The 26,277-nt window shown below is 36.9% G+C and overlaps 1 protein-coding gene across 2 annotated transcripts in view; it reads right to left on the bottom strand.

Moving 5' to 3' along the window:
- b3glcta (beta 3-glucosyltransferase a) overlaps positions 1-26,277 on the bottom strand; it is an 80,974-nt gene that overhangs the window by 39,559 nt on the left and 15,138 nt on the right. For both annotated transcript variants that reach the window (XM_079886334.1, XM_079886333.1), the window contains exon 3: positions 11,845-11,884. In XM_079886334.1, the coding sequence (XP_079742460.1) occupies positions 11,845-11,884 (40 nt within the window). The remainder of the gene's footprint in view (positions 1-11,844; positions 11,885-26,277) is intronic.

Raw genomic sequence — 26,277 nt, 5'->3', positions numbered from 1 at the left:
CTGTCGAGCCCTGACCCCATTTACATCTGTATTTAGCGTCGTCCACTTGCTATTTAATCGACCAAAACACATCTCTATACCAGGTGTAAACAGGGCCTAAGTTCGTGTAGACTGAAAGCTACAGTTATTTTGCTTGAACGCTCTGTCCACACAAAGCTTAGGGGCAGGAGAGCCCAGGGCCATGGGCATGATCTGTTATGTAGTGTCATGCTGTTATAATTTAGTATTGCTGCCTGCCGTCTCTGCTCTGTCCTTCTCCACCTCAAAGCTGCTATTGATCTGCCGGCTCTGATGGGAAGGGGATTTACCTCCTAAACCACGGCGTGCCCATCTCTTACAGATCTGCCTGCCTCAGGGAATGACAGGGACTTATAAAGAAATGTACATGCCGTTTACTCCAGCTTCCCATTCACATCCTTGAGCTTTCAGTGGCACAATCCCACTTTTAAAAGCCTTTGTGCCAAGTACGCTTGCAAGTTTGTGTGCATGTATGTGTACGTGTCTGCATACGGATGTGAGATAGGATCTTTTCTGAGATCTATTTATAGTATACATGAATTTTGGAGCACTGGGGTTTGTCAATGCCTCCATGGTAACAAAAGTTGATCCTATGTTCTAAAACCAAGTGAACTGCATTTCTGTCTACATAGGAAGCTGCCTTCTAAAGGGGCGGTCAAATTTAAATGTCTTAATTTTGCAGCAAAAATTCACAGAACACTTCAACAGGAATCCATGCAATTGGGAATTTCACGATTTCCCCACACAGATTTTGTTTAAAGGGCACATAAAACACAGATTCTGCCAATCTCATGTAAATTTTGAATACCTATTGAGTAGTTTTTGAGTTGCATCCTCTTTCCGAAAACAGCTGGAGGTGTGCCGTGGGCGGAGCTAAAGAGTCATGCACAATACATCATCGCGTTATCCCTGGATAACTTTTGATTCACTCCACAAATCAGAAAATACTGTCAACAGCCAAAAAAATAAATAGATTTTCACCATTTTATTTTAGGAATTAAATGTTGTAAAAAATCTTCAAACCTTCAAAATATAGATAAGAATAAAACTGTAAAGTTTGGTGCATGTAAGTATACTGACGTGGAGATACTGACTGTAATTGAAATCCACTACAGACGCAAATAGATAAAGTGCTCTAAAAGATACAGTTAAAAGTGTATTTTGGAAGTTTTCTTTCCACTAGTCTGAAAAAACACTTTGTGAAAAGCCCAAAATCTCAAAATTGACAAATGCATGCAAAAACTGTTTTTGCCTAATGTCTCGCCTTAAGATGGTCAGGTGGATTTGCTGTGTTGACCAACAGAAAGCTGCTTGGTTTGGAAGTGACTTCTGTGTGAGCTGTGCTTCAATACATCAGTCGTTTTTGCACTGAAAATTGTAAAACACTCTACATAGGCTCTATATTAAACTACAACATAACTTCACACTCCACACAAATAGTCCTTCAAAAAGACAAGATTCACAATTGCTTTCAGTATAGTTTGCTGTTAGATTGTTGCTAAGCTAGCAACATAATCCTCTAATACTCACAAAAACACACGCAAATGCAAACACTGGGTAAAATAAATTTAAATTTTATTCAATCAGATTGAATTTTTTTCATTGGACTTGTCACAATGTATGGGATTACCGTCTCCACTGCCAGATAAGAATAATACCCTCTTTTGGCCCAAAAAAAAGTCATCTTGTAAGGGTTAGAAGTTATTGAAATACATTTAAAAAAATCTCAACCAATGTACATGATATTTGTAAATAATATATTATTATATCTGATCGATGGGTAAAATAACGATTCTGGAGTCAAACATGTAGGCAGCTAGGTGATTGCGTGTGTTAAGTGTATGTCTGACAGGCATTGTGCAGGTGTACAGCCAGAGAACATTTTCGAGTCTTTCTTTTCTGGCATTGTGGGGTGCCACAGTAATAACAGTTATCCGGTCCCGGCAAGCATCAATGATAAGGTGCTTGCCAATCTTTCATTGTGTCTCTATGCCTGTGTGATGTCAGAATGAAAGCACAGAGCGGTGTGTAAAAAAAGAAACTAATTAAACCTGAATTTAAATGGTGTGGCCTCCACTAATAGCGTTCGATTAATCATTAAACAACGGAACAGCAGAGGGATGGAAAAAGGAAAAGCCTTGACATTTTGTCTCTCTTTTTGACCTTACATCAGCCTCGTTCTCTCTAAGCTTGGTCACCATCACTTTTGCACGCACCAAATTTGCGGACCAGGACTCTGCGTGATGGAGCTAAGTAAGCAATTAAGAAATGTATTGAACTATTACACAAGGCTTTAAAACAGCAATATCTTCACTGCAGACCACCACTGAATTGTAAAAATGCAGAGAACGGTTCTTCAAACTGTCAGTGTAGACTACTTTTGGATGAGAAGGCAAATCAAACTCTGACATGGAGAGGAGACCGAGGTGGCTGATGACTTGAGTTAGGTCTATGATTTATTTAGCGAGGTATCACTTGATTACAGGGCTTAGAAGCATGTGATCCTTTGTCAGGTTTCTTCTGTCCTCTCTCACTTCTCTCTCTGCTCATCCTGTATTCTACTGGAGGGGTGACTCGAAAGATAAAGGAACTGAATCTTCTGGATAAGGGAGATTTATTGAATGAGACGCTGGAGAATTGAGCTTCAGTCACTGAATTGTTGTGAATTGTTTTCCCCATATAAAGTATCACCTTCAAAGCTATGACCTCTGCTTGTTTTTTTTTTCCATCACGCCCTCCATGGTTTGGTCACTCTCCAGGGGTCTTAATTTGCAGAAACACTAGTACCTAATAAGATGCAATGTTGCTACATGCTGCTTTTGGAAGAAAAACATGAATAACACAAACAGTAAAAATAAATAAATAAAATAAAAATAAAATAAAATATGGAATTAGCTCACTTGTCAGGTCTAAAAACTCCGCTGCACCACTTTCTTCTCCTTTCAAAAAGCGCATGGGAGCTTGCTCTCCCGTGGTGTCTGCCATTGCCAAGCAATCATGAGCAGCGTTCTCCATGAAGACGAAGAAGTTTCAGCAATGGATAAATGTATTTCCAGCCTATGCATGAACTCTGCTACTAGATATATTTATTATGGAGATGAGAAAGAAAGAAAAAAAAACACCCGGTACAGGTATCACTAGCTGTTCGTCCATTTTGGCTGAGCTTTCAATGTTATTACAAAAAGGGTGAGGCTGGTTCTTGTCACATGACCTCACCTAAAAAGGTGAGATTTTTTCATCTCGCTGCAGTGTAGACCAGTGGTTCCCAAACCTGTCCTGAAGGCACCCCAACACTGCACGTTTTCTTTGTCTCCCTAATCAAACACACCTGATTCAACTCATCAGCTCATTATCACATGGGTTAATGAGCTGATGAGTTGAATCAGGTGTGTTTGATTAGGGAGACAAAGAAAATGTGCAGTGTTGGGGTGCCTTCAGGACAGGTTTGGGAACCACTGGTGTAGACGCACCTGGGAAAAGCGAGCGCATCACAACACGAGCGGCACAATGGCGTTGCTCTCTATATGAGCGTACTTGTCATGCGTCTACATTTAAAATAATTAACTTATTATGAGCTTATTATAATGAGCACACAAAAGACGTGACGTGAACGGCCCCTAAAACAAGACAACACACTCCTAGGACATTCCCATAACTCCCTGTGTGACATGTCATATTTAATTATATTTGATTTAAAAAACAAATATATGTATTTAAAATTTAACTGATTTCTCATGCAGTAAATTAAAACATCCCTCCTTCTAAAATATAAATATTTAAAATAAACATCAATACTTAGAATAAATATTAGATGAAAAACTTAAACTGAAAAATGAAACTTAAAAAATGTTGCCTTGGCAACTAAATGAAACAAAAGTTGAAAAAAGTTTAAGCTGTGTACTAATATTACAAAAACTAAAATGAAAATAAAAATAATTTAAAGCTAAATAGAAATATAACAGTAGCCTATATAAATAATACTAAAACAACACTGAATGCAAGTACTTTAAGTGGGTTTGTATATCTGATTTACCAATTTATTGTCAATATATGGTTATGAACTTTAAAAAAATATAGGCACAACACGTCCAGAAACATTGTCATCATATTTTACAGAGAGGCTCTGGCAACCACAGCAGATATTGAGACTAGGAAGAGGTATCTGATGAACGCAAGTGTATCATTATAGTCACACTGAGGAAACCCACTAAAAATGAACCTCAGATGGTATTGTATCTACCCATGAACCAAAACCAATCAGATTCTGTCCCACGGCAACACAACAAGATGGAACTACATGACAGCAGAAACTCAAATTAGTTCTACAGCAACCCAGAACAAAGTCAGACATGATGTTGTTTGCTTATGTATGATAATAGAAAGAGGGAAAGAGAGGTGACAGAAAAGGGAGAAGGAAGTAAGAGAGCACTACAAAGTTAAAGAGAAAATAGCACATTTATACCCAGAGGCTGGTGAATCAGGTACAAGTCTGAGGTGAATAAAATGTAAGATTGAAAACAGAGTATTGACAAAACAGACTGATTACTGAGGAATAGATCTCAATGCAGACTATTTAATTGAATCCAAATGGCAATTTTACCTCTAAAGAGAAAGACCCAGAATGCAAGTACATAAAAATAAGCCATTTTCCAGAAGACAGTTGAACAGTTGGTGGCATAATATTTGTAGACAAAGGGGTTGGGGACATTTAAAAATATTCTGCACGACCAACCAACAGGCAATCAAGAATTTCTCTGTGTGCTGTGCTTGGATCAGCTAAAAAAATCTAAAAGTCTTTATTGTGCACTCATACCGCCTTAAATCAAAGAGAAAAATGATGTGAGACTGAGCAGTGAAGACATATGGCAGTTGCTGAAGTGTGAAAAGGCTAAAAAAAAATGTAAAAAAAAGAAGAAAAGTTTACCAGCGATTAGGGTGCTCACAAGTTCCATCAGAGCATCTACTAGAGAACATTGGCACTGAAGTACAGTAATTTGAGGTGATGTTTGAGGGCACAACAGTAGGGAGCACAAAATGCAATGATTAACCAACCAACAGTATCTACCATTCCAGGTTTATCGCTCCATTTTTGGACTCAAAAAGTCCAGAGACAAGCCTTTTCCAACATTAACTGGAGTCATGCAATCAATGAGTCTCAACTCGGAAGGTTACAGAGACAGATTTAGTCAACAAATACATAGAAAGAGTCCGTGCACATGCCTGACTGAATGCAGAGAAACGAATGTGCTGTCCGTGTGGTGGTACAGTCCATCCACCTGGCACAAACCCTTGCTGACAGTTTGCATTGCCTGAGGTGGCCGGGGGAAGCGTAAAGGACAGTCACCTCATGCCCCCGTTGGAGGATTGTCAAATCTCTGAATGTCAGCAAAACAGCTGCAGAGAACTCAATCCATCACCCTTAAACGAATAGTTTCCCCCAAAAAGAAACTTATGTTAGTCTTGACTCAAAATCATGATGTTCCAAACCTGTAAGTCTTACTTTTTTTCGTGGAAAAACAGCAGAAATTCTGAAATGATGCTTGTCATTCTTTTAAACAATTTACAATGAATTGGTACTGAAGTTTTTATGCTTCAATAAAGGATAATAAAGGAACACAAAAATCTATATTATAAAGTATTTTTTACAAAGCATCATAAAAGTGGTCTTTCTTATTCATTTAAAATCTTGCCAGCTCTAGTTCTGTTTGAAGTAACCATGTTCGATTTGTGAATGATTTATTGAAAAGATCTGACTCGAACAAATAATTCAGTTGATTCAGTCTGAAATTGCTGTTGTTTCACAATTTGGGCTGATTCAGTTTACTTGTTCAACTCACTGAATCGATTACATTTTGGCTGCAGAAAATAAAACCAACTTTAAAGTTAAAGGAATATAGTGCATTTGTCTCATTTATTAAATTTGATGCATTGAGGTTGCTTTTGAATTTTTGTGGGTTTTTATTGTGTGTGTGTTTTTGTTTAGTTAATTTAAGCTTGAAAGCTTCAATAACTGTATTGTAATTGAATGGAAAAGAGCAACCAGCAACCAGTTTTCATAATTTCATTTCCTCCTCTGAGGAAAGAAAGTCATGCAGATTTGGAACAACTCAACTCAATGAAGGGTGAGAAATGACAAAATGTTCTTTGTTGGATGAACTATCCCTGTGAGACTTGGCAAATGTACAAATAAGCAGCAGTCTACCAACAATGATAATTGGAATAACTGGGAGGGGGGGTGAAGCTCCCCAAAAAACTGGAGAGAGAGTTTGTTCCGTCAATCAAGTCAATCATGCATGACAATGAGTACCAGATGGAAAGCTAAAAGCAATGTGAAGAATAATGGCACAATTTTTTCGCCTACTCCTGATTTGAATGTTGCTTTAACAATAACAGACATCTTTCTAAATGACGGAGCCACACAAGAGGGGCCATTAAGCCGTACGGAGAAACAATGAAAATGTCAAGAGTGGATTTTGCACGCTCAGTGGCAGGTGATGGGAGACAAGAAAGACTGGCGATGGCTCATTTCCATGAGCGGTGGCGTTATGCATCCTGGCCCAGAGCTGATTGTTTCAATGTAGAACTGGCTGTGCTCCAGTGACTCAGATCATTGTGCTGCTGTAGATGTAACGATTTGGAGTGATCCAAGTTTGTATGCAAAGCTACTCAATCCCTTTCGACTCACCGGGGTAACATGTCGTTCAAAGAAGAGAGAAAGCAAGGAAGGGAAAGAGAGAAGGGAGTGAATGAAAGGGATCAAAGGATGATAGGGAAGAAAAAGATAGAAAAACAAGATAAGACGGGAGAGGTGGAATGAAAGAGGGAGCAAAGAAAAGCGAACTTGAGGATTCACACCAAAAAAAGGCTGGCTATATCAGCTGGAGCAAAAATAGCCCTTTAGATTTAAGGCCCCCGCAGGTGCTTCAAAAGGACATTAATGCAAAAACAAAAAATACAACCATCTTAGGTTTAAGATGAAAAGCTTTTCCATAGAGAATTAGAGAATATGACTTAGGGATGTGCATCTACATATATATTTTTTTTAAAACGACTAATGACTAATTAACACTGAATAATTAGGCTGACTTTGGGTACACCTGACTCAATCAGATGCATTTACATAAGACATGTTCTCAAGTACAAAATACAGGATTCTTGAGATTATTAACTTGAAACACCATCATTTGAGGTGAGGTGCAATGCAACGGCTAAAGACATCCAAATATGTACACTACCATACAAAATCATTCTAATATGCTGATTTGGTGCTCAATTAACATGTATTATTATTATCAATGTTGACAACACTTCTGCAAAATACTTAAATTCTTTGATGAATACATGGCTTTATGAATACTTGAAATATAATTTTTTCCAACAATGTAAATGTCTAAAATTCTAAAGAAATTGTCACTTTAGATCAATTTAATGCATTTTCTTAAAAAAAAAAAAAAAAAAAAAAAATCTTACTGAATTTTTAACTATAGTGTATTGCTGAAGTGGCAGTACTTTGAAAGGAATTAACTTACGTTACACTAACACTAACGTGCAAACTGTTTAACAAACAACATGTCTATTAAAGATTTGATGCTAAATTTATTAAGAAAAAAATCTAGAAACTGTTAACTAGTCTACCCTACTAACTAATATATTTTAAGAACATTATATAATATTAATATTTGCATTAATGGTATAATCATCCACCATTTTATACCTGTGAATTTCTGTTTAAATACTCAGCACAAATGGCCAATATAACTCGCATAGTTTTAACTCACCGATGGAAAGGTCAATGACGTAAATAACTATTTAAAAAAAGAGAGAAGAGTGTTAGTTGTAGGGAAGGAAGCAGAGAGAGGTAGACACTTTTTGGCAGAACAGAAAAAAGAATAACACTCATTAGGATTCTCAGCAAGGGTTGGACATCACAAAACCTCCTGGACTCCAACACCTGAACTTAGGCAAGGGAGCTCAAGCTGGTTTAATCATGCTCATTATAAAGCTGCAGTCCCTGTGTGCATCTCACCCGGAAACTAATGAGCGTTGAAGGCAGTTTTAAACCTCCTACTTTGCATCAATAATTCAAGGCCTGGAGGCAGCTCCACTTTAAAAGATTCCAAATCCGTGAGCCTCATTATCAGGTCTTAAACTGAGCGCCGCTCCAAGGATGTGGATTGAGTAAACATGATCTCAGCCACTTTTAAAAAAGCAGAGTTGCGCTTTAATTACTCAGAAAGCATCTGAGTTTTCGCATTTCTAGGAGACAAACTGTTCAGAAGAGGCAACACCGGGAGATTTTCCAAGCAGATCCCAGAAAAGAATGCGGGTCACTTGAGTTCAGAGAGATGTAGGGAAAAAATTTAAGATGAGGAGGAAGAAAACTTATTTTTATGTCTCATGTCACAGGAATGATCAAATCTGTGGCACTCAACTGTCAGAGAGTGAGTGAGTGAGTGAGTGAGTGAGTGAGTGAGTTAGTTAGTTAGTTAGTTAGTTAGTTAGTTAGTTAGTTAGTTAGTTAGTTAGTTAGTTAGTTAGTTAGTTAGTTAGTTAGTTAGTTAGTTGTGATAGATGCAGAGGGACAGCTGGTTAAAGAGAGGGGAAGTTAGTAAAGATAGATGGTTATGGATAGATACAGAGAAGATTACAGAAGGATAGAAAGAGAGATAGTGGAAATAGTGACAGAAAAGGTCAGAGAGAGCGATAGTCAAGATAGATAGTTGCAGAGATAAATAGAGAGAGGGATAATTCAGATAGTTGGGAAGAGGTAGTGATAGATAGATAGATAGATAGATAGATAGATAGATAGATAGATAGATAGATAGATAGATAGATAGATAGATAGATAGAACAAAAACGGTGCACTTTGCAAGATTGAAGTGGTGACATAGCTCACACACTGACACATCTTACCCCAATATCCCCATATATCTAAGCAAGCCTATCATTAAACTAAACTACAGAGTTTGAGCCATGCTCTGCATGCCTTCTGGCAGAATAATCTTGATCATAACCAATGCAGAAATTGCAAAGACTCCTAATAACTTGGCACATGCCCAAGTAATAAAACCTGACATCGCTGCAGTATGACTATGAACAATGACTAGGTCTTAATCATATTTATAGACGTAATCACATTAGAAATCAGAGACGCCAACACAAACACAGCAGTACATCCAAGGTGTTGTGTTATGAAACCTAAGTGTCATCAGTGCTGGATAAAGCAGAAGTAAAGCTGGGTTAATTAAGCATTACAGTTTGGCTTGTATCTACATAAGCTATTTTTCATGTGAATGATCCTTTAGGAGATGGTCCAGAGAGTAACCATGATGAAGAGAGTATCTGATAAAAGAATATAATAAAAAAAGAGTCACTGATACTGAGGCAAGGTTCCTTTTTTAAGTAAAACAAGCCTTTGAAAATCGTCTAGGCATTTCATTTTAGACTTGAGATGCACTTAGAGATTTTCAACCCATACTTTTTTATTAAAAGGATAAAAAAAAAATTCTGTCAACATTTACTCACCCTGTTGAAGCATGTTGTCGATCAAAGGAGATGTTAGGCAGAATGTCCAAGCTGTGTCGGTTTTAATGTTAAAAGACGAGGCAATACAGGAGAGAAAACTATTTAATTGCTATTTAATTTGAAGCAACAGTGTGAATCTCTATCCATTTTCAATATATGTAAACGAGCAGCTTGAGTATTCCGAAAAACATCTCCTTTTGAGTTTTATAGAAGAAATAACACCATACAGAGTTTGGATAAAGCAATGTGCGTAAGTAATGGCATAATTCATTAATTTTATTGGGCATTATATATAACTAGTCCTTTAAAATTTGCTATAAATATCAGTTATTGTGCTATTATTAATAAAACAGTCACCAATTGGTGTCATTTCGATTTACATCCTTTTTCTTTCTCGCACTCAGAAGCTGTAGTCATTAAAGCCTCATTTAAAAACCCTTGAAAAATCTCCAATTTGAAAATGAAACTCAGAGGAACTGTTATCTCGCCCTTCCTGAGGCTCTTGAAAGCCTCTGATATCTTCTTAATGCACCAACTGAGAGTTTTGAGATGATTTACAAATGGCACGTTTAAAAAAAGAAGAAGTTTGAACCAGTTTAAATTCAATCAGATAGTTTTCCTTTTATCCCTTTTCGAATGTTCAAATCATCCCTTTTTTCCTAACCACTCCATCCAACTCTTCTTAATGCTTCATTACATAAAAAAAAGGCTCCTGACTTTCTAAAAGATAAGACAGGGCCGATGTCAAGTCACCACCATGGCAACCGTGACTGTGTTAAGTGACTGTTATGCACAGGGATGAAGAGGTATCGGGTACTACAGTTCTGGAGTGGTGGATGAGGGAAGCATCCTCGGTTTGCTTCGATTGCAATCAAATTCATACAGGCCTTCAAACCATTCTAAAAAACAATATTTAAGATTAAACACCCTCAAATATTCCATATGAGCTTATTCTGGGAGGAATGATGCATTTCAAACTACTTCTAACTTCTCAACATTCCCATATGATGTCGACTTTGGTCTGAAGTACAGTATTTTTAGCTGCACAGACAATATCCAGAAATAATTTAGAGATTATGCTAGTGCGCTTGACTTTTCGCTATCTGTAGAGTGCATTACAAGAGAAAACAAAGCTCAAAAGAATGCCTCTCTGACATATACGCATAAAGCGCTTCAGGCAACCAAACACTTCTGGGAGACTATGGAAGAGAACTTCAAAACCATAAAGGTTATTGTTCTGCGTCACACGCTTGGTGCAAAAAGAGGCTCTGAGAATATTCGTAATCATACTATAGGCTGAAGCATATGAAGGACTTTTTTTGAAAGTGAGAGTTCTGTGAAAATTTTGCACTTCAGGCTTCCTTCAACTGTTTGATGTATGAAAGTCATTACATTTCGACAGACTCCACATCCACTTCATGAAGTTGATTAATTGCCGTACTTGCCTACTTTTGAGTCAGACAAAGAAAAATTTCAAAAAGACCATGTTTAACTCTATTCTGCATTTTATAAAGGCTAATTTCATGCCTGTACATAATTGAAACCTCAGTCTATGCTCAAACTGTTGATCTACTTTCATCTTTTAACATGCCCTTGTCATTTCTCTCTTCCTCTGCCTCATCCACTGAGATTTCCTTTGTTAAGCAGCGACAGCCAATCATAATTGACCTTTGCACCTTTAGAGTCATTTGTATGCTGATTTCTCTAGCATAGGCCTTTTAAAGACAAAAGAAAAGCAAAACACCAGTATCAATTTAGCTGTAATGGTTGCTGGAATTAAGAGGTCAAATAATGACGTTCTTATCATCCAAAACTTTTCGCACCTTCTGTTCGAATGTTTTACTGTGGCAATTTCAAGAGGACCTAAATTACGGGTATTGTAATAAACCCCTACGATCTGATCATTCCACCACGCCATGCCGGATTACTCTCATTTGCCTCGCTACACTGAAATATCAAACACACGTACAGCACACTGCAAACGATGACCCAAATCAATTAGCTGTGCCCTAAAATCCAATCCTGCTGCACGGAGAGCCACATCAACTAAAGCCATCTAAAATAAACCTCACCATTTTCTGTTTAGATGAGGCATCAGTGATATTTACAGTTGGTCTGAAGAAACACAATATGAAATGTGATAAGAACATAGTGTTACCAAACTGAAAAGGTACTAAAATACAACTTGAAGTCTCTGACAGGAATTATTTCCATAGGACTTTGGTGTCTTTTGAAAGCTCCTCACACTCTGGTTGACTTTTGCAGGATGTGAAAGGAAACAGAAGCTGCTTGGATACTCACCGAGCTGACTCTCAGAGAAAGGTTTGTCAGCGTCATGGATCTGAGAAGAGAAATTGAGAGAAAGACAACATTAGAGGCAGTACAGATTAACCAGCAAGTAAATAAAAGTCCAACCTGGAGATACTCTTAACATCATTCGTTTTGACAAGAAAATTCAGCACTATTAAAACATGTAAATAAGTACAACCTAAACACTAAGGGAGAGAGATGTATGAGACAGAACCTTTCCCAAGACTAAATAAACTGCAAACTAATGGTTATTCTAAATGTAATGTTGTCATCAAGTCCTCCTGGTAAGTTCTTACTGACATGATCAGATATCTAAATTACAATGCAATAGGCATCTAGGGCAAATTTAATAGTTTGCATTTGAATATTTTAGTAGGCAACACAAAATACTGACATTTAGTGGGGTCAAAAAGTCTGACATTACATTGAAAATCGGGGACTTGAAATAGAATTTAAAACAAAAATATAAACAGAAATCTTTTAATTTATTAATATTATAATGAAATGTATAATTTCAAAATGAATTCATGATATTTGAATAACATTTAATATTACATTGCATTTAATATTTTGGCTTTCATTTATGTTTGTCTTTCTTCAGATAAACATTAACAAAATAAAAAATTTTAGCCGAGTAATTTTCCGAAATTTGGCTGATTTGGCATGGAATGACCCTACACCAGGGGTACCTAATCCTGCTCCTGCCGATTGACTGTCCTGCACAGTAATCTCCAACCCTAATCAAACACACCTGAAGCAACCAATAAATTGATTAAGGTTGGAGATGAACTGTGCAGGACAGTCGATCGGCAGGAGCAGGATTAGGCAGCCCTGCCCTACACTTTTGCCATTTATTATATTTCTTCTGTTATTTCATTTTATTTCATGTTATATTCCGTTTATAATTCTGATTATGTAAAACAAATTATCATCAACCACAAATAAAAGAACATCTCAAGTTTCCCTAATGGTAATTATGACTTTGTGGTTTCGTTCATGCAAATCTCCTAAACATGACCATTCTGACATGAAGCCAGAATTAGTCTTCCTGTATGCATAAATTAGTTGTTCAATTAAATTTCTAAAAGAATATCAAAATGTGGATAGGATCCTTAGGGTTATTTGAACTAATAAATCATGATTCACCATGTCATTAGTTCACTGCAAATTGTGTGGTTTCGGTGCCCAGAGCTGATGCTGTTCTAACCCTGAGTGCTCAGCTCAATTAGGGTATTAGGAAGCTCATTCTGCCACCAGAGCTGTCAGTGCTACCAGTCGACTGTGGAGGAAAGAGCGAATCGATCACAGTTCCTGTTGCGAACTTTGAACAAGCCTTCCCCACTCAAACCAAATCTAACGTCCTCAGGGACATGAAGAGAGAAGGGAGCAAATTCGAGCAATATTCGATGCTCTCCCTACTCGTATTGTGGTATATTAGAGGATAACGAGGAAAAAAGGAGATGGCTTTTGATTTATTGCAACCACTCTGCTAACAATTACTCTAGTCCTGAGCTCCAAGCAGCCCTTCGAGAAACAAGTCATATATCTTTACACCGGGCAGAGAGTGGCACATCATTACAGTGAGAGGGAGAGGCTGAATCATCAAGGTGACGTAGTGAATCATGGCACGGTTAGAGATTCAATCCACGGCAACCCGAAGAGGAGAAAAACATTGATTCTGAAACCCCAAAGGACCAGGAAACTCAAAGACAGGGACTTGTTGAGACGGAAGAGCCACCTCCAGTTGTATAATTGACCCTGCAAAAAATACACAATGGAAGTGTGCAACTAAAAGAAGTGCTGTGGTTAGAGGTCTGGTGATATGGAACACCAAAGCTGCCAAAATAATAAATAAATACATACAAATAAATGTTTTTTCTTCGTATACTTTTTTTGTACAAAATTATTTATAGTTATATAATACAATATTTATAATAATATTATATTTATTTATAGTTATATAATAAGTTATATAATAGTGTTTATACTGTTAAACCTGATCCTAATTAAGACATACAAACTAAATAAACTGGAGTTTTAAATGTCAATCAGTCATTTTTTTAATTGAGAAATCAAAACTTCCTTCATCTTTTGACATATAAGAGGTCACTGTACTGTAAAAATATCCTTTCAGAACTCAAAACCTCCTTGTTAGTCCAAAACCAGCTTTTATTGAAACCATGATAAAAAAATTACTCGTTTCAGATCGCGTTACTTTATTTACATTATAGTACGACGAAAGATTGCCTCTGCAGAAGATCAACGCCTACTTCTAAATCATTGCCTCTTTAGCCCTGCCCACTGATTCACACGTCATGTATTAGTAAATACGAGAAAGACGCAAACACAGGATTACTCCTGCAATAAAACCATAGTGATGCCTCTGATGATTAGATGTTTTGAAGTGCCAAGTTGCGGAAAAACACAGTCTTTGCATTGCCTTCCTTGTGATCCTAACATTAAAGGGGTCATCGGATGCAAAATTCACTTTTATATGGTGTTTGCATATAAATGTGTCTTTCAGTGTGTGGACACAACCACCATACAATGAAAAAAATCCTTTCTCTCCTTTTTTTTATTCCTCAAAAAGCCTAAACACTCTCAATAATTAAGCCGTTTGGATTTTCTGAGCAATATGATGTCATATTGCTCATGCTCCGCCCATGACCACTGACGGACTGTCCCGTATTAGCATATTTCCACCCTCAGCCATTTGTATACTGTCTGCCAAGGCAGCACTTTACGTGTCGTGTCCACACACCCCACGGAGAGGGGTGGGGTGAGCAGTTGCTCATTTTCATTTAAAGAGACATGCACCGAAACGGGTCGCTGTGAACAGAGCTGTTTTTGAGGAGGTAAAAAATATGTTGTTTTACACAACCATTGAGAAATTGGTTTGTATGTTACAAACTTTACATGAAGACCCTAAAGAATCATATCAACTTGTGGAAAATGGGCGTCCCATGACCACTATAAGAAAGCGTGGATGAACTGAAGTTCCAGTCAGATCGCGTCAGTAAGACTTAATTTGCTCGCTTCTTTTTACTGCAGATTCAAAGTTCGCCGCAGGCTTTTCAGAGAGACTGAAAATTAAAGATGATGCAGTTCCGACTATATTGGATCCGACAGCAATGTCACAACACACAAGTGTGAGTAAACATTGTTTTTACCATGTGTCACTATTGCTTTGTCTGTTACAGATCGTTTGATATTTGAGTATTTATACTGTAGCCACAGTCAAACTGTGAATAGATGTGATATGCTGTTGTGATTGGCTGTTCTTTCCTTTGCTTCGGCATTTATGGGGTTAATGGGGGAGATTGCTGGATACAGAAGAAAGCATGTTTAGAACGCTGCTTTTGTTATTGTTTTGATCCAAGCCATTCGCTGTAATCCTGAATGAATAGCCTGATGAATATAGCCTATAAGAATGACAGGGTGACTAGCAATGGCACATTCATTCATTCATAATTCCATTTACACAAAACACTAAGTCATCCTTTGTCAGTTATAACTGTGGTAACTCCAAGTAGGCTACTTCAACTTTATTTGTCACAGCCAAGACTTAACCAAAACATATACAATAAGCATTCATGTTTCACATTGTTGGCATATGTTTCAACAATCTAACGAGATATTTTTCAACATCGGAAGTTCTCGAGATGTAATGGCAGGCCATTGAAAATTATTTTAAAATGTAAAACTGTTACCCAATCATAGCAGTGGGCTTAAGTATTGAATGTGGTATGCCCATCAAAAAAAGTGTGTTTCAAATAGAGGGTCAAAAAACAGGATAGAAAATAATTACTTCTAAATTAGGATGTTTTTTATGTAAAATCCTGATAAAATTATAAGTGGCCCTCAGAGAACATTATTAAAGAAAAGAAAAATGCATGACCTCTTTAAGTAAGTGGGTTCTGGCCAGAAAAAAATGCTTCCTTCCTCACAAAAGATATTCAAAATTACATATCTTCAAAATCGACTAGTCAGTGGGCTGTCTGAATGACTTGGACAAAAAGCCCTGTATAATTAGGCTGGTTTTCCAGCAGACACCATCATATGTGCTTCTGTGGATAAATGGATGCTAAGTGCAGACTTCAAATAGGTTAACTGACAGATATTGAACAAATATATAGGCAAAATAATAACAATAACATTTTATTAACTATAACTTATAGTTATAACCTTAGTCCTCAACATCAACAACAACAACAACAACAACAAAAAAACTCCTAGAGACCATGCAAAAAAAAAAGCCTTTGCTGGCTGTAGAGGTGGTGGTTTAATGGGTATGAATTTAGTCACGCAGAGGGTTAACTGACTGTCAGCATGCTAAAAGCCTTTATGAGAGGTTACGTGTCTAAATTCAACCCCCGTAGAGATCCATCACTAAAAAAAAAAATATTTCAATTTCCTATTTTTGCATATTCATTTAAAATGAAAGTGTAACATGAGGCATGTCAAACTGTACACATCTTCTGCCACCAACCATAGAGATACGCCACCTTATATTGTGCCATATACAGCACCAATATTTCCACACACAGAAAGTTCTGATTTACACGCATGCTTTCTCATTTTCATCATATAATCGACAGGGGACGAATATAAATCTGTTTGAAGTAAGTGGATAACAGGATGCCAGGCAAAATGTCTGCATGGTTAGTCAAATTTTTTGATCTGATTTCAGTGAGAGGAAAATTTATGCATGGGCAGAAAAGACCACATCAGAACTGATTTAAATCAGTGCCAGGGGTGGGTAGAAGGCACTGACTTAATTAGGCTCTGTGGTTTATCAAGGGTTTCTCCTCGTCACATACTTTCTGAAGCGGACTAAACAGGAGAAAATGGGCCATTGCTACTGTTGTCGTCTGGATAACAGATTAAATACAATCAAGTGGAGGTGGCTTTATCATGCTACTTGTGATTTACACAAACATGATCTTGTATTGTCTACAGCAAAAAAAAAATAAAAATAAAAAAAATAAAATAAATAAATATATATATATATATATATATATATATATATATATATATATATATATATATATATATATATATATATATATATATATATATATATATTAAAAATTTAAATTCAAATTTAAAGATGTTTTCTTTTAGGGATAGGCGTCAGTTAAAGGAGAACTCCGGTCAATTTTAACATTGAGCTCATTTTTTTGTACATTTGGAGTGCTGTCACTACAGAGAACAACGACAAAAATCGGTGTTGCCTACACCGAGTTATTCTATTTTTAAAATTTGCACCCTGTTGACTTCAATGGGGCAAGTACTAAACCTGCTTTTAGCCTCTTAACATCCTTGATGTGTCATTACAAGTGCACAGAAAATGTGAGTGATTCCTTCAGAGTGAACACGAGTGAATCTGACTGCAGTAGATGTGAAAGAAATGTATAAAAATGATGTTATTTAAGCCAGCGCAAATACCTGTTTACATCCTGTTTGCCGAGTTCACGCGCGTGATCATAGGTACTAAACCTATGCGCGTGAACTCGGCAATCGACTACTTTGGACTTCACCCGAAAACAGGATGTAAACAGGTATTTGCGCTGGCTTAAATAACATCATTTTTATACATTTCTTTCACATCTACTGCAGTCAGATTCACTCGTGTTCACTCTGAAGGAATCACTCACATTTTCTGTGCACTTGTAATGACACATCAAGGATGTTAAGAGGCTAAAAGCAGGTTTAGTACTTGCCCCATTGAAGTCAACAGGGTGCAAATTTTAAAAATAGAATAACACGGTGTAGGCAACACCGATTTTTGTCGTTGTTCTCTGTATTGACAGCACTCCAAATGTACAAAAAAATGAGCTCAATGTTAAAATTGAGCGGAGTTCTCCTTTAAGACCCTGATATACTCACAGCAAGTTCTTTTTCGTTCTTCGCTTAGGGGTAAAAAGAAGTTACATAGCAGCGATATACTGTTAGCAAACATCCCGAAGCCGCCCACACTGCTAAGAGCAAAGTTTAGATGAATATATAAATATGTGCTGAACGCTTTCCTCTCAATAACAAAATTAACACACAACAAAAATCAGAGAACAGCAAGCATTTATTTAAATAAAGCATAAGAATCTGATCATAGCATTGTGATATGTTTGCACAAGCTCTGCATTTCAGCAGTCTTGTAAAGGCACATCATGTGATGTTTATTTATATATCACTTTATACAATAGATTGCTTAAAAGCAAGCAGCTTTACAGTATTAAACATGAAAAACAGTGCCAGTGTCTCATTTAATCAGAATTACAACTTCATTTTCTACTATAAAGCGGCTCTCCAGTGTGTTCATGTTTTCACTCGAGGACGTCCGACCTCAACAGACTGAACAGAAGAAATGAACCAGAGAAGATTTCCACATCAAGGGAGGAGGAGATTCAGTGCACACCTACCTACTACGTAATCACCACAAACCAATGGTAGTACAAAGGTGTTAACTAGCAAGAAATAACTTTTCCAGAAAGTTCGTTTTGGTAAGCTGTTTGGCCTCATTTTGTTTCACATCAGGTCATTCTTCAATTCCACTTGAAGTATATCAGGGCTTTTATAATTAGATATAATCTGAAAAGTGCTGTTCATTCCCAGTGTTGTAAGGTTGAAAGAACATCAGATACTTTGATCTCCTGAGATACAGACAATGCGGACACATACAGGCATCTTTCGCCACACCCAACAGAGTGAAGATGTGGAAAAGCTTCTTTCCTTCTTGTCCTTCCTTCAACATTGGTTCATTCTCCCCCATTTTCTTTCCTATACCCATTCTTCCCTTTACTCAGTTCACTCAGAATGATTAGCCTATATTAAAAATATAGTGTTCTGTGTCAATTTAATTGAATTAACAGTCATGTTCGGTATCATTTGAAATGTCTCAGTGTCACTGGTACAATGGTCTCATGTCCAGTGAAATAGACCAAAAGGTAATACAAGTTAGAGAGTTTTGAGGTGTTTCCCAGGGTCTTCCATGCAAATTACCTTCTGTCCCCAAAAAGGTGTAAACTACCCATGTTCAGAGCATGTGAGCAAAGTGGTGTGATGGTCTGCTTAATATTCGCCACTATGCCAAAGCGTTTTGCTCAATCACTCACGGCCCGAGCGAACGCTCCACTCATGCACCGCTCACGCTCACCGGTAAAATGATATTTGCTCAAATCCCGTTTTCTCTGTAGTACATTTCTCTGTACTATATACGTCCTTTTGTTTGTAACGCTTGCATAAATGTCTCAATTACAGTAACAGCTATCATCAATGTGGCTGCGGGATGTTTGTTAACAGTAGCGCTGCAAAGGTATTTCAAACTTTTTATCCATAAGTGAAAAACGATAAAGAACTTCACTGTTAGTATATATGAATCTTTGCAAACTCAGTTCCTTCACACTTCCTTTCAATTTCTTCTCCTTCTTCGTTCTTAATTTTGATGTTTAACTGTGCATTTAGGCTAAGTATGTTCACAACTTCATTAAAACAATATTTGAACTCCATAACCTTAGACCTATTGCTTATTTCACATATTCTCGAACCAGCATATCACAAAGATTATTCTGGTTTGAGTGAGCGGCCCTAAGCGGACTCAGCGAGCGAAGTGGAATCTTCAGAAAGGAAATATTATTCCAGTCCACTCACATGCTCTGACCCAGGTCTGGGATCTTGATTAATGCAAATTTCAATTGTTAATTCATGCCTCCATTTGGAGGATGTTTTGTCTTGGTCTGGGTATTTAAATGTTGCAAAAGGCTCTGATTCTGTAGCCAGATTATCCAGTAATGCAGAGAGTCTTCTACTCAGCATTATGTATCTTTCAGGTGTCAGATATGCACCTTTACTCTTTATTTCTGAGCATTTGATGTTTTGTATTGTACTGTATTATTTTGTATTGGCAGACAAAAATACTTTATAGTACTAGCCATAACCTCTGATTATGGTACTACTATTTAAATAATTGCGAGCATGGGCAGCCTAGACCCCCTGTGGTGAAAAATCATGTTTTTAATGTTGTGTCTATTTGGTGTTTTAAATATGCTTTAAGACAAACCATGTGCAAATTCATAAATAAACACCATTTCTGAGTATTTTCTCCTTAAAACTGCAGTGAAAAAAAATCACAGGACTCAAAAATGCGGTTTGAAATTGACGGCACTTCTGACATCACAAACTACCTTGTAATCAATAACATCAATGTGAGGGCGGTCTTTAACATATCATGCTTTGAAGCAGAGTTAAATAGAGTTAAATAGAATAATCAAATGTCTACATAAATGATTATATAAATGGCAAATAATCAATTGGCATTCCAGCCTGAATTCGAGGTCATGACAAAATGAAGTAGGCTAATACAAGTTCAAATGGAATTTAAATACTTTCTGCACCAAAAAGACAGAACATGCAGGAAACCTTCAACCACACCATTGGACACCATCACTGGGCCAATTGGATGGACCATGACTAAAATTGTTAAAAATTGTTTTTGTTAACTGAAATAAAGCTGACTTAAAATATTAAAATATCAATATTAGATAATATAGAAATGCTGCCTTAGGGATGTTAAATTTAAGTAACTAATTTACTAAAATTACTAAAACTGAAATTTAAAGTTAAATTAAAGCGAATATAAAAGTTAAATGTTTAAAAAAATAGAAATTAAAAAAGCACATAAAAGAACTAAAACTAAACTAAAATGAAAGCTGAAAAAAAATAAAAATAAATAAAAGCCAATTCAAAATATGATTAAAACTACATATTAGTATTTAATACTATTTATTTACCATTTATTTTTTACCAGTAAGGAAGTCCCTAAAAGAACCCCGAGGAAGGTTTGTTCTTTAAACACAAAATAAAGAAAACTATAACAGACAAAACCGAAAGAGAATGAAGGACAAACTCAACCCACCAACACGGGGGATATCAGAGACAAAAACAATGCACCAGAAGAGAATGGCTGCATGTGGGCATTGCTAAGAATATCAAATAAAAAGCACAAGACACATGTGGGACTCAGAAAATCTTTTTTCTTGCTTCACAAGGTCATACGAGAACATAATAAACTCTACACACTGTGGCATCTCAGGGCTGCCGGGAGCCTCTTTCGCCAGTGGTACAACTGTCAATGAACCAATTACTATTCAATGGCCAATGGCAGAGAAAGATTTAACTTCCCATCCTGTCCCATATATATCCTGTAGTTTAAAGGAGACATATCATGCTTTTAAATCGTTCCTTTTTACATATAAATCATACATTTGTAGTCTATGTAAAGCGGAACTGCAATGCTTGGGTCTGAATTCCTCATTATTATAGCTCCACAGGCTCCTTTTCTACCCCTTTTCTGATGTGCGTCTGAGAGCAACTCGTTTTGGTGCGGTCTCTTTAAATACAATTGAGACAGTTCATACCCCGTCCCCTCTCCAGGATATAGAGGTGACACTCGGTTCAACTCCACCCCGTTCGGCCATTTTTGTAGTTTGATAGCAGAGATACGATTATCTAGCGGCACAGAAACTTTTTATTCACACGTTATTAATAAAATGTCAACAACGGAAGACTTGTCCAGCCAGCCTTACATGTTCGAGCCAGAGTCGGAGCCGGAGCGAGATGAAAATGAAGACGACGAACCTGCAGAACAACGTCTTCATATGGATGTATCGCAATGGTGTGTTACTGTATTTACACATGAAACTTTGGTCTTCCGACCTTTTACCACCGTGTCGATTTATTTTGATTAATATGTGCGAGGGAGAGAGAGCAAGACAGCGTCTAGTTTGGAGACGGTGTCTTGTTTACATTTTCGCCTGGCTCCGAAGAGAGAGAGAGTGCGTGCGCGCGACCGGGTCTCTCTCTCTCTGCTCGTTCTTTCAGTTAAACATGCGCCCTGTCACAAGCGCGGCAGTTCATCTACATTAGACGGTGTAATGAAGCGTGTGGGTTACCACATCCAACAACCGAACATTTTAACTTACCCTCTCGTAACTTCTGCATCTTTTAGCTTTGACTACAAAATTGCAGCGAGAAATAAAAATGGCGGATTGCTGATTTGCTGGAAGTGTTGGGCTGGAAGTCAATGTCCTTATTTGGCAGTTCCGCTGCAAATACTGTGACGTATTAGTTCACAAAACGTCATAGATAACAGAAAAATCGGAACAGGTTGAAAAATAAGGCCAAAACAGAAAATAAAGATATCAACGAAGCACCTGAAGAGAATAATTTAAACTTTTCTGTACTTCTAAACACTCCAAATATACAACAAAATGCATTTAAGGGCTAAAAAAGTGGATTTAGCATGATATGTCCCCTTTAAGGAATTGTTGTCACAAAACTCATCGGAGGAGCCTGTTTGTCCCTGATCTGAGGAACGAGTCTAATGATAATCCCATTCCCTCGTAATGGCCATTTCTCATTTCTCCAGCAAGAGAAGGAACCATGTAAGCCCAGAAAAGTGCTGTTTCTTCACCATCCCCAATGCTTCCAAGTGCGTTAAAAACACTCTTTTGCGAGATTCTGTGAAATCTTCAGAAAGGACAGTTTGGCACAAATGGCAAAGTCTAGAACTGCCAATACAAACACGCAGAGAATGCAAGTACTGTAGCTTGAGTGACATTTGCCAGCTGGCTCTCGATATCCTTCAGCTAAAGCACTGACAGGACTGAACCTGTTTGAAGAGGTAAAAATGAGTCACCAGTCAATTCACATGGGAAAAGCTGCTTGAAATTACAGGGCCGAGCTTAATTGGAGTTGGGTTTAATGTGTGTGCTCGCCTTCCAGAGCAATTCAATCAAGGAAATCTTCAGAAAAATCCTTGATTGTACCCTCCTTTCATTTTTCCATACACAGACCAAGGTTGGTTCGCTCTCTCTGTCCTTGTGATATATGGTAGAGTATTCCAGCACACACAAGTGACCTGTTGAATCTAATTTGGCCTCTGTTCCCCGAGCCATTGAGATTCCGAGTCCAGCACCTCTCCTCGAGCTGCATGACCAATGTGGCCGGTTATTGAGAAAAAGGTCGACAGCAAAGGTCATGCAAGACTAAAAAGCTGAAGATGAAAACGGCACCTTGGTGTATCTTTTATGAGGCGTTGGATGTGTTGTAAATCACATGACTTGTAGGTTGTAGATTATTTTCCATATTTCAAGTCAAACTGTAATCCCTGTCCTGTATCCAAGATCAAGGACAAGTGTAAAGCCCAACATCATAATTTGCATGCAGCCACTGTCCTGTACAAACATGGTGTCATGTGTACCGCATAGGCCTATAGTGACCTTGCTAGTAAATAAATGAAAATGTAGGGGGTCTTTAGGGTCTCCCAAGACTTATGGGTCTTTAAAGGGAGTTTACCAAAAAATTCCCCTAAACTACATCCGGAAATACAAAAAAATTACATTCTGAAGAAGAATACAACAATACAATGAGAACTGTTTTTGTCCATATAATGAAAGTTAATAGGGTACAAATTTACAACATTGGTCCCCAATGACTTCCACTGTATGGAAGAAAAAAAAAATCTAATTTCTAATATTATGGAGAAAACTTCCATAAAGTAATCTGATTTTGTAAAGCACCTAACCTGTAACTGGGATATCTTTATAATAAAAACCTCCTAACACCTGAAAGAAGCCTCGAGAAGGACTTTGTGCAAGATGCTTTGCAACAGTGTCGTGGTGATGACACTGCCATCGCCTGTCTCTACGGTGGTGATCGGTGATTCTATCATTCGGGGACTTTCACTCAATTCCCACGGAAGTAAAGCAGGAGTCCACTGTTTTCCCGGAGCTAAGGTACTGGACATAAACACAAAACTCTCTGATTGAGACCTGTCCTCCCGACTTTACTTATTCATTTTCAACTAGAAATGGAAAAAGAGGCAAGGGACTGCAGCAACAGAGAAACCCTAAAGGGAAGGGACATAGACCTTGAAGGTTTCTTCAAGCATCTTGGAGACGTTCCCACAGTTCTTCTGGATTTAGTCTGTCTCAGTTTTTTCTGTTTCTTCATGTAATCACAGACGGACTCGATGATGATGAGATCAGATCATACCGGCTGTTGTCAGACTCCTTGTGCATACACAAATCTTACTGGATTATTACAATTAATGGCAAAAAGAATGTTTGGAAATGTAAACTGATATTTCCTACTGACACACTACAGTAAAAGATATAAATAACTGACTTAAAACCATTGTTTGTTTGTTTTTATTAACATGCCTAAGACTTTTGCACAGTACTGTATGTTAAAATGAACTAATGTATTTAAACATATCTCCTGACTGAGAATATTCAGCACAGAATGAGATTACAGAGCCTGTTACACACATAACACGCTCTTGTGATTAAAAAACAGCTGTTAGGTCTGCAAAATAATAAAACAGAATCAACAGCATTGATTTTGGTTTTTAACTTGACACAAAGCCAAAATCAAAACTAAACTAAAAAAGAAAAAGAAAAAAAAAAAAAAGTGTTAAATATTCAGCATTTTGGTGCAATATGCTACAGAACAAATGCTTATCTAACACTCATGATAGGTCTATGTTCAATGATATGGAAATAAAAAAATCAATATATTGAGTCAAAATATTGACCTCTAAAATGCTTTTTTTAATGTTATTCTTATTTTTTATGTTATTCTTATTAATGCTTTGAATGTCATTTAATTATGTATTAGCAAATATTGATATACACATTCAATTGTGATTTATTTAATTACAACATCATGTAACTACTTTTATTATACGATTCACTGTACAGTACCGGTAAAAAGTTTAGAAACATTACTATTTTTTATGTTTTTGAAAGAACTCTCTTATGCTCATCAAGCCTGCATTTATTTAATCAAAAATACAGAAAAAAAGAGAGAGAAATTGTGAAATATTATTACTCTTTAAAATAAAGGTTTTCTATTTTAATATATTAAAATATAATTTATTTCTGTGATGAACTGAAATGTTTTGCCTATATATATATCAGTCCCTCCAGTTTTTCGCGATTCCGCGATCGCTGAAGACAACGCAAAATCAACAAATTGTCACATTTTTTTGCGATCCTGCATAATTCCTAATTTAACCGCAAAATAATCACAAAAATGAAAAAGACCTCACAAAACATTAAATTATAATCACCCAATTGAAATATCTCTAGTTTAATTAAAGTTTCAATGCATTTTACGTGGATACAGATGTTGCGCACGCGTGATGTCTGTGAGCGGTCTGTCAGAAACATGGCGAAAGAAAATTTGTCTCACCTTCCCTCTCACATAAGCGACAAGGAGCGGGCTAAGCAATATTCTGATATATTGAACGAGAGTGGGGGTAAATTGTTTTGTTTTGACCGAGTGACTGCCTGACTGCAGTGTGTGTGTGTGTGTGCGTGTGTGTGTGTGACTGACTGCGTGTCACCGCCTGTCAGCGTAAATTCTCTTTATAGCGCTTGAACAAATACACATAGCAACAATTACTTCAAAATATTAATCTTGGCGAGTATTTACGTAAAACTATCAGTAATAACTGATTGGGACGTTTGTCATTACTGTAGTAGGTCTTAAAGTGACAGTAACCTAATTTACCTGCTGTTGTCAGTGTTGTTAATGTTAATCAAGCAACAACAATAGCTACAGCACAATTTTTTTAAAAACGTAAATTATCCACTGTTTGTAACTGTATCCTTGTATTCATTTGTCCTGTTTTGTTTCTTTTTGTTATTTGTTCCTTTGTTCTTATTTCATTACTGAGTGTTTACTTGATTATTTAAATCATTTCTTGGATGTTCCTGGTTGGGCCCATAGGTTGTTTTAAAAGTTAATTTGATGAGAATTTGATTAGACCAAAATAAACAAGCTTTATGCATTTTGTTTGTGATTCGTGTCATGTATGACTATTGTGCATCTGACATAATACTTTTATGGTAAATGTGATGTCCTAATTATAAAATATATAAATCGCAAATTTTTTCACACATTTCTGGAAATTACCACCACAAAATCAGTCATTTTGATCGCAAAAATCACACAAAAAAATCGTGAAATCCTGGAGGGACTGATATATATATATATATATATATATATATATATATATATATATATATATATATATATATATATATACATATATATATATTTATTTATTTATTTATTTATTTATTAAACAGCACAACTGTTTTCAACATTGATAATTTGCTTGTTTCAAATCAGACAATCCTACTAAATGCACAAAAAGAAATGGCAGAAAAAGATAAACTTCAATGACAGCAACAGCAACATTCATTTGGATCCTTGATTGGAACCATGTCAATCCTCTCACCCCAGGAGCACAAGGATGTGCTGTCTTTGAAGAGCATTGATTTAACAGTAGGAGGGCCTGCACAATTTTCCATCCTGTCATCCTGCTGTGCATATCAAGAGAGGCATCTCCACTATTTC

The sequence above is a fragment of the Squalius cephalus genome (assembly GCF_949319135.1).
Source record: "Squalius cephalus genome assembly, chromosome: 11".
Lineage (NCBI taxonomy): Eukaryota > Metazoa > Chordata > Actinopteri > Cypriniformes > Leuciscidae > Squalius > Squalius cephalus.
This window is presented reverse-complemented; position numbering and strand designations above follow the sequence as displayed.